At 42.6% G+C, this 18,181-nt stretch overlaps 1 protein-coding gene across 2 annotated transcripts in view; it reads right to left on the bottom strand.

The window, feature by feature from the left end:
• Window positions 1–18,181, bottom strand: part of OXSR1 (oxidative stress responsive kinase 1) — an 88,356-nt gene that overhangs the window by 4,926 nt on the left and 65,249 nt on the right. For both annotated transcript variants that reach the window (XM_005491423.4, XM_074546297.1), the window contains 8 exons: window positions 16,120–16,221; window positions 13,427–13,560; window positions 11,553–11,601; window positions 8,949–9,014; window positions 8,587–8,709; window positions 4,033–4,068; window positions 2,299–2,472; window positions 798–874 (listed from right to left, as the gene is read on the bottom strand). In XM_005491423.4, the coding sequence (XP_005491480.2) occupies window positions 798–874; window positions 2,299–2,472; window positions 4,033–4,068; window positions 8,587–8,709; window positions 8,949–9,014; window positions 11,553–11,601; window positions 13,427–13,560; window positions 16,120–16,221 (761 nt within the window). The remainder of the gene's footprint in view (window positions 1–797; window positions 875–2,298; window positions 2,473–4,032; window positions 4,069–8,586; window positions 8,710–8,948; window positions 9,015–11,552; window positions 11,602–13,426; window positions 13,561–16,119; window positions 16,222–18,181) is intronic.

Genomic DNA, 18,181 nt, shown 5'->3' with positions numbered 1-18,181 from the left:
AGTCTGTGAATCCATTGCATTCTACCCCCTCAAAGGCAGAAACTCATCACTTGGCTGTGCATGTGGAGGCAGCAGTGGGGCCTCCCAGCCTGACAGAGCCTGGGGCAGCCTGGATAGGTGAGTGCCACCTCTCTGCTACAAGGCCATGCTGTTCCACTGTCTCAACAACTCAGATCCCTCAGCAGAGATATCCTTGGAGCACATGTCAGAGGGGGAAGTGCTCACTGGCTGCAGGTGCACACACATTATGGAAGTGATGCTCAGAATCCCCACTCCAATGCCCACCAACAGCCAGGATGCCTCCAGAGATGAGAGGCAGGCTCTTTTAATGAGAAACAACAGTGTGTGTGATGTGCATAGAAAGATTCTTTTTTCTGCCTGTTTCCAGTGACACAGACCAGAATCCACTCCCTGAATGGGGTAAAAGCTGTTCACTCTCAGAACTGGCTGAAGTCTGAAGTTGTGCATGAAGATTAAGATCAAGGCACAATTAAGCACAAGGCCAGAACCCCTGGATCTCTGAATCCTTTTAGGGAACCCAGCTAGTTCCTCTTTCCCACTCCATGAAAGTTTAGCAATGGTTACACAAATACCAAAACCTCTTTCAATAAAGGTTTTGCCAAACCAAAGTGGATGTGATAAACTGCATTTCCAGGTCTCAGTTTCAGATGAGCAGACAAAATCCAAGCTGACACACATTTAACCACCACCCTATTAATCAAAAGGCACAGAAGAGTGCCAGTGGGCCTCCCTACAAAGGTGCACATTAACAGAGCAGGTCAGTTTTGTGTCCTTACCTTAACCTTAATACAAGGTTGATGGGGACTCTCACATCTTCCTGTACCGGAGCTGCAGCAGGGGCTGTAGGTGGGGCCTGCAATAGGATTACATCATTTTAAGGCAGGTTAACAATATCTTGCTCTGGTTTTAAAACTAGAGATAACCTTGATAACTTTGGAGTTGATACAAGTAAGAGTTTGACTTATCTTTGGAATCATGGCACTGCAATGAGAAAGATAACAGATCAATGAACCAGGAAAACTCCACACTTAAACAGGAGGCTCTCTGCAATTGTCTTGGAAAGCATAAAAGCTGCACAACTTTGAGAAATGCCAGGAGACTTCAGAATGTAAAAAGATTACTTGCTTTAAATTAAAACTTAAGGTTTTTGGATATTCATGACAGCTTCAAGACCTGTGTTTTAACCCCTGCCCCAAACATCTGATTTAAAAACCTGATACAACTGTATCAGGAAAAAAATGAATTTGCAGATTAGTATGTACTCTCAGTTACCTTTTATTCCCCATGAAATCAAAGGCTTTAAGAGCATCTAGCAGCAATTTTATACCTGCCTATTTTAAATTCTAAATTACTTCTGAGTAACTATTGAAACATGTAATCAAATAATTTTATATTGGTTAGCAGCAGATTTCCAGTAGGGAGGATGCAGGAGTTGCCCTGCACTTGTGATATTTCCAGTACAGAGTTAAGTGTTATTCAATCTCCACCACAAAAACCCAAATAAAACAGAGAGGGGTCAGTCACCTGTACTGCCCATGCTGAGGCAAGGGTTTTAGACCTGCAGGAACAAGACAGACACAACACCAGGCTGATAATTTAAGCACAGAAGTCTTGACCAAGTGTTTTTCATCTAGACCATTTGTTTTTTCACAAGAGAAAAGGAAAAGAACACTTTGTTTAAAGCTAGCTTTTTACTCCAAGGTGCTTTTGGCCCAGCAATGCAGCTCAGGGCTTCTGATCACAACCTGGTTTCTGTTCATGCTGAAAACCACCAGGTCAGTGAAAACAAACAAGGGTTCATGGAGAATCCCAGAGCTCTGCAAAACAGTAACCAGTGAGCAACAAGAACCAGAGGAGAGCCACAAAGAATAACACACACTGACACAGACAGCTGTGAGGAAGAACCTATGTAGAGTTATAAAAAAGAGCACATTGACGCCAAGAGCTGTAGAGAAGACACTGACACAAGTTCATGAAGTTCAGCTTAGGACAAGCTACCAATAAATAAGATATTGGGCACTAGTGGCAGATATTCTATTAGTGCATGTCCCAAGTGTCACTGACACCAACACTGTTCCAGCCTTCACTGCTGCTGGTGCTTCAACTGCTGCATAAAATTCAGGGATTAAATACTGGCTTTTTTAAAGAGATGTGAAGGGGGTTGATTTCAGTATCAAAGCTATTTTATTGTTGCCAATAATATGTCAAACTTCCACTGTTTCAGACTGTTCTGGCACATCTGGAATTGAACAGGTAAGGAAGGGAGTCTGCTCTTACCTGGGCTACTGCTGGGGCTGCTGCTGGGGCTGGGGCTGCTGGAGGAGCCTGGCTGGCTGGAGGTACAGCAGTTGGAGGTTGTGCAGGTGCTTGTCCTGCAGCCTGAGGTAGTTCAGTAGGTGCCTGTGCTGGAGCATTGAGTGAAGGACCTGGAGGCTCAGCTGATGGAAACAGCTGCAAGCAAAAAGGAGTTTTAGTGAGAAAAGGAACTCAAGAGTTTTGATTCAAGCACCAGCTTTCCCAGAAGTGCTTGTCTGCCACATAAACCACTTGGAGAAGTTCAGTTTAATGTGTCCATATGTCCAGGGACCCATTCTGTCCTGGCATTTGCAAGTTCTACTCACCAGTAAACCAAGACACCAGCATGGCTGTGGATCTTGGACAAAAATTCCACTCTGTGGCAAGGCTGCATGTACATAGATACATCCAGCTGGGATGAGAGCACCCTATCCTTCAGTCTCCCTCTTTCCTGGAATCTGAGTCCTACTTGTATTTTCAAGCAGCCATGCCCTCAGAGCAGAGGAGCCCTGCTTTGACTTGTGGTTCCTTTCAGAGAACAAACCCCAGCAAAGCACTAAGATAACTATTGACAACTGAGCCTTTCACCAAGCAAATGTCAGAGTAATTTGAGTGTCAATGGAAAGTGAATTTAGAGCTCTTCAAATCACACTAGAGAAGATTTAGGATTGGACTTAAGTCTCTTGCAAAAAACAAACCCAATCAAGCAAACAAAAAAATCCATATGAAATTAATTGGAGGGTGGGGAAAAAGAGCTAAATGGAAATTTAATCTCTTTTTTACCTCTTGTTATTCAGTACAGAGAAACTAATTTTGGCACAGGAGCCAAAGAACTGTCAGCTTGATGGCACTTCAGTGTGCCCTCCAGCTTACTCTGGCAGGTTGTAGGAAATATAAATCACCTCCAATCCTGGAGACCTGGACAGGAGACTTCCAATAGGAAAATTCATCCCAAAGGGATTCTGGTTTTCAGCTTTTTTTTTTTTAAAATTTAGAATTTATGTCAAATTACAGTGCCAGAACTGTAGTCTTCTCAAAATCTCCCTTTATAAACACTTCTTGGAAACAAATAAAGGAAGAACAGGACAGCCCAACCCAAGACTAATTTTTAGGAGACAGCTCTGTTTATCTTTCAACACAGGTAGGGAAAAGGCAGACACTGCACAGCCTCTGGCAGATAAGCTGTTCCTATCACTGAAAGATGAGACATAGTAATATTCCTAATGTAAGAAACAGTTCAGAACTGAAGAAAGATGATAAATTGCAACTGAAGTTGTCCTTGCTATCAAATACTACTACAGAATTCTTTCACAGTTCTGAGGAGAGGTTCCAAACCAGAGAATTAGACAATGCAAACCAGACATCCTAAAGTTGTGTTCTGTTGTGTTTGTGCAGTTTGGAGGTTTTTTTAAGGAGGAGATGAGAAGACAGTTGTTTTGCTCAGATTATTATTGTGACCAATTAATTACCTTGAAACAAACAGACTTTTGCCACAGCAAGCTGACAAGATATACAACAAACTTACCTCAAGAAGAGCTCTTGGCACTACACAGCCAAGGATTCCTTTTATAGGGAGCTCTTCAAACAGAGCTCAGCTAGATCCTGGCTTCTACTTCACACAATATTGCTTTCAAAGGCTCATAAAGCATGTTCCTTGAAACACCAGCAATAATTAGGAGTCAACTTTTCAAGAAGCCATTTGCAATTATAACTTACCTCGGAATTCTGTACAGGTTCTTTCACTCTGGGAGACTGAAAAACAGAGAAAAAGATGTCATTGCCTAGACCACAGTGAAGCTTACTGACTAGGAGGACTGGTCAGAACCATACTGAACATGAGAAACCTACCTCATTGTGTGAAGTTACACATGTGTATTAAGATGCATGATAAAAGGAACACCAGACAATTTGTTGTCACATTATACCACCCAGAAACACAACCACATTTCAAACCCTGCAGTCATTATTTCCACAGTGGCACACAATACCCTAAGTAGCTATCACTGTTACTCATTAGCAAAATCCAGGATTCTTGAAGATCACTCAGATTGGATCAAATTACTGAAGCATCAAGATGGGAAAATCTATTTTAAGCTACTCAAGTCTGGCAGAAAAAGATAAACACAGATCTGCCTGGCAGAATTCTGCTAGAAAACAAGTTCTCTTCACTTACTTAGGGAGGTAGTTTCCAAACCAACTTGCTTAAAACATACAGAACCTTTGTAGGGTGGGAGGGAGGAATCAGCCTTGCTTGTGCTGCTTTTTAGAAGGAAATCCCTGGTCTGCTCTCCCTGCTTTTGGACCCTGCATTCTACTGTGCTCTTTGTGAGAGAAAGCAGAGAACTGACAGGTGGGTGCACAGTCAGCAGTGAAACAGAGACCTGGGAACAATGGGGAAAGTGCAGGCAAAGCAACGTGACCAACTTTTGCTTATCAGTAAAACAGAGATAGCACTGCACCAGCTGTTTCACATGAGCAGGGGGGAATTGCCAAGTATTCCTGGAAAGCCCTGCAATTAGGAGAGCCTGCAACCTTGACTTCCAACAAGTCCAATTAGTGGAGATAGGTGGGATGGTTTGGTCCATGCTGGGAATAAGAAAACCCTGTTCCTTCTCCACATAATGGTCCAACAAGTTGCTGTTTGGACAGTACAAACTGGACAGCAGAACATAAAACCTCATCAGGCCCCTTCTCTGAGAGAGTTTTTCCACTAACAGTGGCCACTATCTTAATGAGTGCAGATCAAAGCAATTTGTAGCATATGACTCAATGGCTTCTTGTGAGAAAAAGTTAAGAAGTCTTACTCTCAGAACAGCAAGTTTCAGAAAGGCCTCTGGACAGGGGGAGAAGGAACAGCTCCCTCAGCACAACTGTGTGCAGGCAGTGTCAGGGAAAAAGTCACACAGTCTGAAAAGTAAAGCCTGAAATCCATCTCAGTGTGCTCAGCCTTTACTTGACAGTTACCAGGTGGGATGAAAAACATGGCATTGCTCCCATAGAAACAGCCCTGCTCCACACCTGCAGGCCACAGGTGCTGCAGTGTTCTTCCAGGAACAAAGCTCACATCCAAGAGTACCTGGATGCCTCCAGGAATCACATAAAAGGAACGATCAGTGTGCTAAGCACTGTGCAGGTGAGTATGGGAACACTGGCCCTGCCCCTCAGCTGACAACTGATCCAGAGAAATGACCAACACAAGTGGTGAGAGCCAGCTGAGATGAGGCAGCAAGTGCCCAGGTGGCCAAGAAGGCCAATGGCACCTGGCTCAGGAACAGTGTGGCCAGCAGGAGCAGGGACTGTCCCTTGTACTCAGCACTGCTGAGGCACCCTGAGTGCTGGGTTCAGTTTTGGGTCCCTCACTACCAGGAGAACATTGAGGGGCTGGAGTGAGTCCAGAGAAAGGCAACAGAGCTGGGAATGGCCCTGGAGTCCCAGGAGCAGCTGAGAGAGGTGAGGGGGGCTCAGCCTGGAGGAAAGGAGGCTCAGGGGGGACCCTCTCACTCTCCACAATTGGCTGACAGGAGGGTGCAGGCAGGTGGGGATCAGGCTCTTTCCCAGGTAACAAGTGAAAAGAAGAAATGACTTCTTTGCACCAGGGAAGGTTTGGATTGGGTATTAGGAAAGATTTCTTCCCTGGGCACCCTTTCAGTAAAGTGCTGGAGTCACCACCTCTGGAGGTGCTCAGAAAATATGACGAGGTGGCCCTTGGGAACAGGGTCAGTGGTGAGCACAGTGGCTCTGGGCTATCAACAATCCTGGAGGTCTTTTCCAACCTTAACAATTTTATTATTTTATTAAACACATGGACAGAAAGAAAACAGGACAAACATTTAAAAACATTTACCTAAGGCACAAATAGGATGACTTTGGAGATTAGTTCTAACTAATTTTTGCTTGTGTAATCAAAGATGATGTGAGTAAGCAGTGAAATGTGACCACACAACTCACCACTGCACAGATTGATCAGGTAACAGAAAGTGCACCATTTAAAAGCCCACAGAGCACAACTGCTTTAATCTGAATTCAAGGTTTTAAATGCAGAGAGGAAGTTCAGAAGGTCTTTACATCCAAAAAGTAATGTTGATCCAGCAAGTCACCATATTCAGTGAATTGAGGAGATATTTTTGGCTCTGGGTATAATAAATATTTGCCTGCTTTCAGGTGCAGTCCTAGGAAGAGACTTGTAAAATATATGTTTGCACATATTAAATTCACCCCATTTTTTCTGTGAAGTGGAAACAAGTAAAAAATACTAACACTTTCCATTTATGTAGATGATTTTATGCAGGTTAATACTTCAGTATTTTGGCACATTAAGTCAATCTGCAGGGCCTCCTTTTACTTATACTGCAGTAAAATGCTGGTACAAACAGAATCACAAATTGTTTTGGGTTGGAAAGGACCTTTAAAAATCTTCTACTCCACCCCCACTGCAAGGGGCAGGAAAAAAAGGTGCCACCTAGTTAACACAAGTTATTCTACCCAACAACTTGGTTAAAATTGCAGAGGGATTTATAGACAGGTGGAATTTATACCAAGTGTTTGAAATATGACCAAAAACACAGGATAAACACTAATCCTCAATAACACCACTGTATTCATGGCAAAAAATTGGCAGTTTGGATACAAGTCTTAGGACTGCTTGAAAAGGAATCAAATTCAAGTACTCAGAGAGGTCTGAGGTTCCACAGTGCCCTTCCTGACATCCTGGAACAGCCAGGAGTGCTGTGTTACACATGGGGTGCCTCCAAAATTATAAAATACCTCTACAGGGAGGTAACTGAATCAAGACCTACTACTCCAAAATCCTCCCTAAAGGTTTGCTGAATGAGGGACCTACAAGTAAGGGCCAAGCACAGCCCAAATGAGAGTGATCAGGACAGGCAGCAGTACAAGGAAAATATATCAAAGCATCAAAATAAAAACTGTCTTGAAAAGGAGCTTGTAAACATGTGTGTCAATCTGCTTTTTCCTGCCTAGGAGGAATGAAACAAGTAAGTGCTGTTCAAAACACAGTAAACAGTGTTAAGCCATGGCAGCCTGAGCTTTGACACAAGATACAAGCTCTAAATAATCTTTGGAACAGAATTAGGGTCTTTTACAATTTTGCCTCCTAAAATTTGATAGTATTCTAGCCTACAAAAGGAATTTAGAAGAATTCAGTTTGTATCTTATAGCTTATTCATAAAAAAATTTCAGTAGCAGCTACCTGGTGCCAAGAGATTTCCCTTGATCATGTATAATATGAAGCTGGACACAATAAGCTCTTTAAGAAATCACAAGAGTTGCTGTCACAAATAATGCATTTACTGTATTAAATGGCTTTTAAAAATCCAAGCATTTCAGAAGATGCTGAAAAAATGCAAAATCTTGCATTTAATATTCAAGTATCTATTCAGAACAGCAACAGATGCCAGACTAATGAAAGAGAAATGAGAGAAGTTGTAAAGGATAAATACTTCAAACCAATACTGCTTTTTTCCCTTTCACACTGAAAAGCTTCCTCTAAACATCCTTCACTGTCTCACTAATTCAATTACAGGATGATTAAAACACAGTCCACTTCCAGCCACCTGCTGTAGTGAAAAGAGACCAGGCAAACCATTATAGTCAAAACTCACACAGGTGGCTGCTGGGGGAAGACAACCTGAAAATTCATTGTAATCTTTCAGCTGATCATCATGTATTATTCCTCTGAGTTGTTGGTGGGCTTGTATATGTGTTGGGAGAGGGGGAAGTGGTGCTTTCTTGAGGATTTTCAAGCACAAGACTAATCCCTCCTGTGACTTCAGGGATGCTGTGAGGTTTTTTACCAGGATTAATGGATTTCAGTGTATCTGGGGGCAGAACCAGGCTCTGCATGTTTCAGGAATCAGCCATAAGAACAGGCCCTATTGATTTCAGCTCCATCCTGGAGTGGGCAGTAGGATAAAACCTCTTCTGACACTTCCAGAAGAAAGCATCTCAAGCAGTCAGCACCCTTAAAGTGAATATCCTAGCTGCAGTGTATTAGTATTCTGAGCTGGGAGCAGGCTGTCTGAATTAACATTTCCAATTATGCTGAACATTCCTAAATGAGAGCAGCTGTGCCCCACCACAATGACAGAACAGATCAATACAATTTCTTCAACCTTCAGTCTGCTTCTTTTGCTTCAGCTCCCAACTCCAGGGAAGGGATTACAGCTTGCTGTGTATCATGTGCTCCCCAAATATTTTTAGACCTACCACAACTGGACAACAAAACAGAGACAGTGAAGTTTGAGGACCCACCCTGAGCTGTGAAATTGCTGCTCTGCCTTCCTCACTTTCCTCATCAAGCTCATCATCACTCCATTCCCAGCCACCATCTTCAGTCTTATGAAGACGCCCACTGGAGCCTGGGACTCTCCGGACCTGCCCAGCACAAGAACACAGAATTTACATCTCAAGCAAACAGATTCTACAGCTGATTTTAGAAGAAATAGCACAGAGCATCTTCAGTTTCCATCACCTGCCATGGTGTCTGATTATTTTATTGAAATGAATAGCTCTACCTAGAAAAAGCTGTACTGCAGTTGTTATTATTAAAATGTGAATACAAGCACAAAAAATAGTACAACTGTAACAGCAAGAGCCCAGGAGGTTTTCAGTACCTTTTTGGATCTTTCAGTGATTGTTGGTGCTCTCTGCAACATCTTCTCTTGTAAAAACTCTTTATTCTGCAAAGAAAAAAATAGCAAACATTTGCATTGCTGAAAATGCAGTTCTTTGATGCCTTCACTGTCTCTGATAAAGTAACTGTTAAGTTGTTTCTAGCAGAAAGTGGTTTACATGTTTCATCCCCACTCCCCCAAGGATATGAACCACTCCCCTGCTTTGGGCTGCAGTATGTGATGTTTCATACTAAATACCTTTCCAGTTAACAGTGGCACTCTCCTTATGCAAAGTGACGTGGAATTAACAACTGAGGAGCTGGATATTATTCTGATTTATTTGGAAATACACATTTTTATACTGCAGTATCTGGTACCCTGCTGAGGCATTTGGCATTCTTCCACTTGCAGCTACTACACCACCTGGATTCAACCTCTTTGCTTTATCTTACTCCTAAATTTATGCCTGTCCAACTGTCAAAGGCAAACCTCAGACAGGTTGGGATGTAGGAATCCCTCTGTGCTGGAGCAAACAGAAACTGGGACAGCAAGATTTAAAATGGCTGAAAAAATGTACAGCATTTATGTTTAGAGAAGAAGTAAATGCAGTGATCACAATAGACTGAATACTGAGGAACTGCTGTGATGCTTTATTGTATTAAATTTCCTCTTCAGCAGGCTGCTCCAGAGTGGCCAGTGTGGGCTCCTGAGAATACAATTTTCTCACTTGTGGCAGCAGGGGAAGCAGGGCAGTCCAGGCCACATTCTGGCATTTGGCTGGGTATTCCACAGCACCCCAGTGCAGTTGGAGAGCTCTGCTGGCCCTGCCCACACAGAGCTCCCCCAGGATGGTTGCTTGCAGGCAGGATGGAGAGCCTCAAGACACACTGTCATTCCTGATAAATGGCTCCCAGCATTATCAAACCATTCTTTTACATAACCTAGATGGTATTTAAATATATGACTCAATATAGATGTATAGAAGCTGCACTCCTCAGCCCTCAAGCTGCAGCTGTCAGTTTGGCAGCTGATGTGGCTGATGTGTGACAGTAATTTAACCCCAAGTGTGAAGTGGCACACTTTGCACTCCAGTGCTGGCTGGTTAAGCAGTGCCTCATTTACAATAATGTTAATTTTCTATCACCACCCATGCTAATATGTCTCCAGCAGCTTAAGGAAAGCATGAAGGAGATTTAACACACAATGAAGTGTAACATGAACCAGAACTTGCAGAACCAAACGGAGAAAGGTCAGCAATGTGTAAACCATCTTGTCACTTTGGACACCAAGTGTGCATCCAGCATACAAATGCAGACTAATCAGCTGCCTAAAATCCCACTACAGACAGTGAAACCCCAGTTAGTACTGTCAAGAGCCCAGACATCAATTAAACCTGCCCTAAAGCAAACTTCAGCATTTCATCAACTGGATTACCCTCCAGACTTCCCTGGCTCCTAAAATTATCAAATCACACAATACCCTGAGTCAGAAGGGACCCACAAAGATCAAGTCCAACTCCTGGCTCGGCACAGACACCCCAACAATCCCACCTGAGAGTGTTGTCCAAATGCTCCTGGAGCTCTGGCAGCCTTGAGGTCATGACCATTTCCTGGGGAGCCCCACCACCCTCAGGGGGAAGAACCTTTCCCTAATATCCAAACTGAGCATCCCCTGACACAGCTTCAGGCCATTCCCTCAGTTCCTGTCACTGGTCACCAAAGAGATCAGCACTTCATGATCTGATCCTCATGAAGAAGTGCAGCTCTCCCTGGGTTGCACCTGTAAAGATTCCTGTCAGCTTTAACAGGGCATCCAGCTCCTGTACAGATACCTGGTGTGGCCAAATCCATTTAACCATCTTAATCTGGGAGGTGAAAACTACTCTGATTAACTGGTGATGCTGCTGTGCTATGCCAAGCATGCAGTCTCTTTTTGACAGTTTAATCTGTATTCTGTATAAATCCTGTGCACTTTGATCACAAAAAAAAATAAGCAAACAGAAAACATTCCCCATGCTCATGGAAATGCAAATCCTGCCCTGTGTTGCTGCTGTCTGTCTCCCTCAGTAAGACCTTGCACGTTGCAGATGCACTAATCCCCAGGCAGTAATTACATAATGCTTGCTGGCACTTCTCTCCAAGGCTAGAAATGGGAGTTTCCCACTGGTTTGTATCACAGCATCTTCACTTTCCATAAGGCAACACAGGATGAAATATCCTTAGGTAGCTCTTGCACAGTGGGCCTCATTCAGCCCCTCACACACTGATTGATTGGAGAGTTCACTAAAATGTAAGTTACACTCACTGCAGCAGAGACCTTTGTGGTTGGACAGGCAGCCAGAATGGCACCATTACAAACCCAAAAGACATTTAAATGCTCAAGAATTTCTAGATAATTTCTGTTAACAACAGCATACTCAGGAGATACAGAAGGGGGATTTTATTCTGCTCCTTCACAATGGCCCATTCAACCCACTCAGCTCTGCTGGCTCCAAGTGAAAGAGCCCACACTCCTGCCAGTAAAGCTGTCACCCACACCTATAGTGCTTCTGAAAAGTCCTTTCCACAGCCTCTGCACAAATCAGTTTGGAAAGTGTTTTCTTACCTTTGCTTTTGTGAAAAATTTGTGTCTTAGGAGTTCTGCTGCTGTTGGTCTGTCAATAAAAACAGATGTAGAAAAGACAATTATAAATGCTCCCTTTCAACCCAACGGTCTTCCAGGCTGCTGCAGCTTGTTGGCATCTCGTGAGGGCATCAGCTTCTCCTGTATAATTCCCCTAAAATCAATGTATTCCAAGTAAATTTTACACCAGCAATCTTTTAAATTACTCAGTGTATTCTGAACAAGGTTTATTCTGTTCAAAAGCAATGAATAACTTGGGACTGGTGGGGAGAATTTGCTCCCATTTTGATGCTGAACTTGAGACTCTTAGATAACCAACAGAATCACAGAAAAAATTTGCTCAAAATGGAAGTCACAGAAACATCACTGGAGTGCAGTACTCACCCTGTGCAAGTACCAGTTATTTCAGAGATACCTGATTAAATGTGTGTAATTAGTTCTATTAAATATAGGCAGGATGATCAATCTGGGTCTAAAAGAACATGAACAAGTATAAACTATTTTCCCCTTTAAGTCAGACTTTAGAATAAATACTGGAGAGACATCTCTTGGTTGGTTTAGGAGGAATTTGCTAAAGACTCAAGCCTACATGAGAGAGTGGCAGCTTAAAGCATTTTCCACACTGCAAACAGTGCTTAAATAGTAACAGAGTTTAATCAGTGACTTGCAAAGGCCATTCATCACAGGGTTTATTTCATCACAGACTACTCCAACAAAAGGCATCCACCTCAGAGCAAGGAGCCCCTAAAATAATGAAAAAGCAGTTGCACTGAATTCACTCCCATGCAATATGCCAACCTCCTGCCCCCACAGTCAGGACAACACCAGTGGCTGCCAGAAGTGCTTGAGGAGAGCAGGGCTGTGCCACAATTCAGTGATTATGTATAACCTGACCAGCACACATCCTAACCTGCCAGGATAGGATATGCCTTAGAAAGGTGAAAAAATGTCATGCTGGGAAAAAAAAAACCCAGCTATCAACTTGTATCAAGCACTCCACTGGATTCATTATGCATTTCAAGTGCAATGCTTGTTGGAAGAGAGAGACTCATTGCACAGTGCGTGAGAAGCCTGTGTTCCTGGATCTGACACAAGAGGGAACTGAAAAATGTCTTCATTATTATTATTTTATGAAAGCACTTTTTCCTTTCCAAAATTAAGTCTGCTTACTGAGGAGGAAAAAAAAAACAACCTAAGAGGTATTAAAAAATGGCACAGCACACACAGCATCCCCTTGGTAATATTTCCTACGTCACTGAGCAGTCAAGATACTGTTGAAGGAAGGCTGAAAGTGTCATCAGGTCACTTAAGCAATCTGTATTGATGAAAACATGTTGGTAAAATTTGTCAGTGTTTTTCCTGATTTCCCATCCAAACCAAATAATACATATAATTAAACAAGTCAAAACTACACTGAAAGCCTTCTCTGCACTGCTAAGTTTTAAAAAGTTTATTTATGTAGTTTTGCAAGTAAACACACATTGCCCAACCTGTAATTTCTGATTTGTAAACACAAAGCAGTTTAGGCTGGGAACAAAACATGAACTGAAGTCACCTGCTGGAGGTGGCCAAGGGAGAATGGCCCTACCCAGGCACTGGACTGGGATGCACTCTCATTAACCCAAATGGAAAATGTGTGCCCTGGCCAGGCACAGGGCCAGACATTTATCCATAAAAACAAGAACAGAATTTGTTGCCACACAGCAAGATTGCTGTGTTCCTTGTGACTGAAAGGTTGGAGGGGCACAGAGCATACCAGCTTCAAAAAATAGGGAACAAAATGATGTTTCTGGGTTAGGGGGTTTTTTTTTGTTTGCTTGTTTATTTTAATTTATTTTGGTGTGATCCATTCTTACCTTTTTTCAGGGTCTTTTTGTAGGCACGATGAAATCATCTTCCTAAATGATTTCCCATATTTCTTCAGCATCTCCTTGTCTTGCACACCAGTTTCCAAAGATGGAGGATCATTTTGTAGTGTCAGCATTAAAACCTGAAATAATTATTGCTATTGGCAATGAGATCTTTCTTGGGTTTTGTCAGAGACAGATCTTGGGGAAAATGTATTTTAGACAAGCACTTTCATCAAGCATCTGAGTCAACAAGGATGTGTAAACAACAAAGAACCACAATTTAATTTACTGCATTCCATCCCATCTCTTGGCCCACACTGCAGTCTGTGGGCCAAACACAAGGCTGGAATGTCTTTTCAGGTCTGTTTGGTGGGATTAAAAGTGCAAGCAGAGCAGAATTTTACCAGTTTTCCTCATTCAGGATGAGCAGCTGTGCAAAGCTTTTGATTCAATGTACCTCCCTGAGGTATTTCTCAGCTAGAAATCAAATTAAAGACAGAGGAACAACATAAAAAGATACAGGAGTTCACTTCCATGTACCAATGTGACAGCAGGTGAAGACATCCCTCACATAAGCAGCTATCAAGGCAAACTGGCTCTTTCCCTCACATCACTTAAATATTCTGAAGGAAAGGAAGAAAATTACTCATTTCCATTTTCACTTGTCACCTACATACAGATGAATATCTATTTTTAGAAGAGGAAACAGCACATAGCACATTTAAATAGCTTTCAACAGCTACATTGCTTAGGGCAGCAAAAGCCCATCAATCTAGCTGAAATTACACAGCCCATGACAGAATTCCCTGCTTTCTTCCCCACTCCTTGAAGGGTCACTTAATGCATGAGTAATTTTGCTGCATAACAAAATTAATCTGCAGTGCAATAAAATTATATTCAATAAATAAAATAGAGAAGGCGTCTTGCAGGCTGCATGACTGCAACCCAAACCCCACAGAACTGGGAATTCAATTCTATCTAGCATATGACAGCACTAAGTAGGTGCTCTTGATATTAAATAGGTGATGTTGGTATTCAAAGCTTCATCCTGTGCATTCAAACCACAATAAATTGAAGTAAAAATTGCAGGAGCTGCTGTAAGATGCTACCAATAATCACAGCCAGAAGGAAATATCAATAAAACCAGCAGCACCTAAACCAGCAGCACTTTCCCCTGAACTGCTCTCTGCTCTGCCACAGCCACTGATATTGTAGGAAATTTAATGGCATTTCTGAACTACTCAGCCTCTCAACAGTCCCTGCACGTAGATGACAATTATTAAAAGTAATTCTGTTCTGCAAGAGTTAACCCTGTGCAAAGTCCATCCATTTGGCATGGATGTGCCTGTTCTGACTGAGGAGTAGCTGGATTTCCAAATGCCAGTGTGATTGTGGTGGGGAGGGGATGCACCCAGGCCCTGAAGAAGTGACACCCAACTCCCACAGCACTTCAGCAGGTGGGACTGAAAAAATGGGAGTTTGTCCACAGTGTCACTGAATGTTTTGGGTTGGAAGGGACCTCATTTCATTCCAATCCCTCTGCCATGCCCAGAGACACCTTCCACTAGCCCAGGCTGCTCCAACACCCACCCAGCCTGGCCTTGAACACCTCCAGGGATGGTGCATCCACAGCTTCTCTGGGTAACTCATTCCAGTGCCTAACCACCCTCACAGTAAAGAATTCCTTACTCACATCTAATCTAAATCTCTCCTCTTTCAGTTTCCAGCCACTCCCCCTTGTCCTATCACTATGTGCCTGTGTGAAACATCACTGTCCCAGTGCCAACAATGGAGGGACTTGACACCCACAGGTCTGATATCCCAGGTCACTGCTGTAACCACGAGCCCTGGGGGTAGAACAGGTCTCCACGTGCTCGTGTTTGATCCCAAGGACCACACATCCCACAAGGAGAACTGAACTGGTCTTCAAGAGGATGGGCCAAAGGGGTTTAAAGTTTTGTGATTGAGATAAAGCCTCATCAGATATCACAAAGGAGATGAGCAGCAGGCTAGAAGCAGCTCCTGGTTCAAGAGTCACAAAACAGAAAGTTAGCCAAACTTACAAGGTGATCTAAGGTTCAAGATATTTGAAAAAGAATTTTGGTGTGTCAGGGTTAAAATAAGAACATTTCTTTCATTTCAGCTTTAATAAAATACTATTGTTGACAACACCACAGTTTCATACTGATGTGGTACTTTGAACTGGATCAGTGATTGACAGGATTGCCAGTGTTAAACAAAATTAAACATTCTTTTGGATAACTGGTAACAGGAGAGGTATCAGGAGAATGTCTGACAGGCATTAAGAAGGATTATCAGTGCAAGAGAAAGAATGGCTAGCCAAGTGTCACTGGGTGCCCATAAGGCATTCTGGATCATTATTTACAACCCTAAAAACAAGTGCTGACTTCAGAGGTTTAAAACACACAGCACTTTCCTTAAGAATGGTGAGACTCAGGATCTAAATAAAAACTGCAGGTTCAGATAATGCTGATGAAGGGGGGTATTTTTAAAAGGTGACTCGATACATCCCAGAACATCATGATCCACAAGTGCAGGTTGAAAGGACAAATTCTTCTATGCAATGTGCTAAGTTGGGAGGACAAACTCTTCTGTGCAACATGCTAGCCAAATTCCTGAAAACATCCAGAGAACACACTGATCCCTCATCTTCCACAAATATCTGGAGATCTGCTCACCTTCATCGGAGGGTATTTATGGTAAGGAGCTGCTCCTGTGGCCAGTTCAATAGCAGTGATCCCAAAGCTCCAGATGTCTGCCTTGAAATCATATCCTCTGACCTGAAAAATATTAGAGGACGTTATCATGTGCCTCTTGCTGTACTTTCACACACCCTTTCCCCATGAATTTGGAAAGACCAGCACTACAGAGATGGGAACAACACTTTCTCCCTTCTCTCCCCCAGCTCCTCACCCTTCCAGGAGGTGTTTCAGAAGTCACAGTCTGGTGAAAATCATGGCTGTGCATGGTACAACCAGGACTGCTCTGCCATAAACTCCACTGCAGAACATAAAGGGACACTGGGCTAACCCAGGCTCTGACTTCTGCACACAGGCACAGAGATCCATTGCACAGTGCAATAAAACTCTCATAGTTAATAGATGCACTGCTACCCCTTGGGACACCCGCCTCACTACACTTTTAATCAACCTGACTGCAAATATGCTCCATCCTGCAACTTCACAACACACCAGCCCAGTAAAAGCCCCTCATTCCTGCCTGCAGACTAATATTTCCCTCCACTAATTAACAGTAGCTTCTGCACTTGACATTAAACACAGGCTTGTTCAGGAAAATTTATAGCATTTACTTCCCCTCCTGCACAGGAAAAAATATTTCATATGCCAAAGCAGTTACTTCCTCATTATCATTAGGTAATATTTTGGCACTTGCTTTCTCCTCTGCAGGGGAGAGACATTATGTACTAACTTCAAGAGCAGCTCTGAAAATCAAAGCATTTTGGTTGCTTAGGATGGTTTGTGTTTCTTCTAACTAAACTATGGAAAAATGAAAATTGGATCAGAGCAGAGCTAACAGGGTACTGTGCTCAGCTAACCTAACAAGCTTCAGAAAGACACTCCTTGTGATGCAGCCAAAAAGCAATCCCCAAGCTACCTTAAAGATGATCTTGAATCTTGGCAAACTAACAAAAACCCCTCCTGTACTATTTGTCATGTAATACTAGAGTTGGACTGAAACTTGTAATAGAGACAGGAATTTATATCTTGCACTGATTTCTTCCACTCTGTAAGCACAATTTTCATGAGCCCTAAAAGTCTGAAATGTTTCTTGAAGTGCCTCAGTTTATGGATGCCATGACTTTGAACAGATTTCAAGTCAGTTAAATAAACAAGCAGATATCTAGTAACATTTAAAAGAGCCCAGAACAAGAAGAAATACACTGTAAAAGTGGCTTTTTGTCTTCTCACACTATTTTTAGGTTTGTAGAATAACTTTTGGGCATTTTTTAGCTCCATCTTTCAGTTACTCTTGCAGCACACCAATACACTGTACATCTCTCCATTTCCAGACAGGATTTTAACAGTTCAATGCAAGGGTTTTTTTCATTATTTCACATAATCCTGCTTGCAAGTGAAAACTAAAAAGCTCAAAACTGTCTGCAGTAATTCATCTTGACATCTGTCCAATACATTAGTCACCACCTTGCAGTTAGTTTATATCAACATTTCTTTTTCTCATCAACTTTTTTTTTTTTTTGCCATAAATCCATCGAGTGACCATACATTAAAAGACAATGTTGAGCAATCAAATATTAACATTCTGGAGGAATTTAATGGTGCTGAAGTGTACCAGATGGAATTGGTGGATAATATCTACATGTGAAAGGCTAACTTAGAGCAAGCCCTCTGTCCCTCTGTCTGCCTGGATCCAGTGGTTCAGAGTGACACCTGCTGGAAGGCAGCAAGATCATCTCATGGACACTGAAGGATTTCACATCAGCATCATCAGCATCTCATTAAAATACTGCTTTAACTTGATATTTGCAATTGGCTACATATGCACAGCCTTGGTGCAGGTAGTGCACTCTGTAAAAAACTTACTCCTCCTTTGGAAACACATTTGTGGGGAACCACCCCTCATATTGTCCCTGAAATCTTCATTTCCCATTTTTAGCTCTCTCTTTAAGGCATTTTTCCCTTTTGTCCTGAGGACTGCAGCTGCAAAGAGCCTGGAGCAGCACCATTAGGTCCTGGCCAGGCTGCTGAGCTCTGGGCACGA

This window comes from Zonotrichia albicollis, chromosome 1 (genome assembly GCF_047830755.1).
Source record: "Zonotrichia albicollis isolate bZonAlb1 chromosome 1, bZonAlb1.hap1, whole genome shotgun sequence".
Taxonomy (NCBI): Eukaryota; Metazoa; Chordata; class Aves; order Passeriformes; family Passerellidae; genus Zonotrichia; species Zonotrichia albicollis.
The sequence above is the reverse complement of the archived record's forward strand: the minus strand, read 5'-3'. Positions and strand labels throughout refer to the sequence as shown.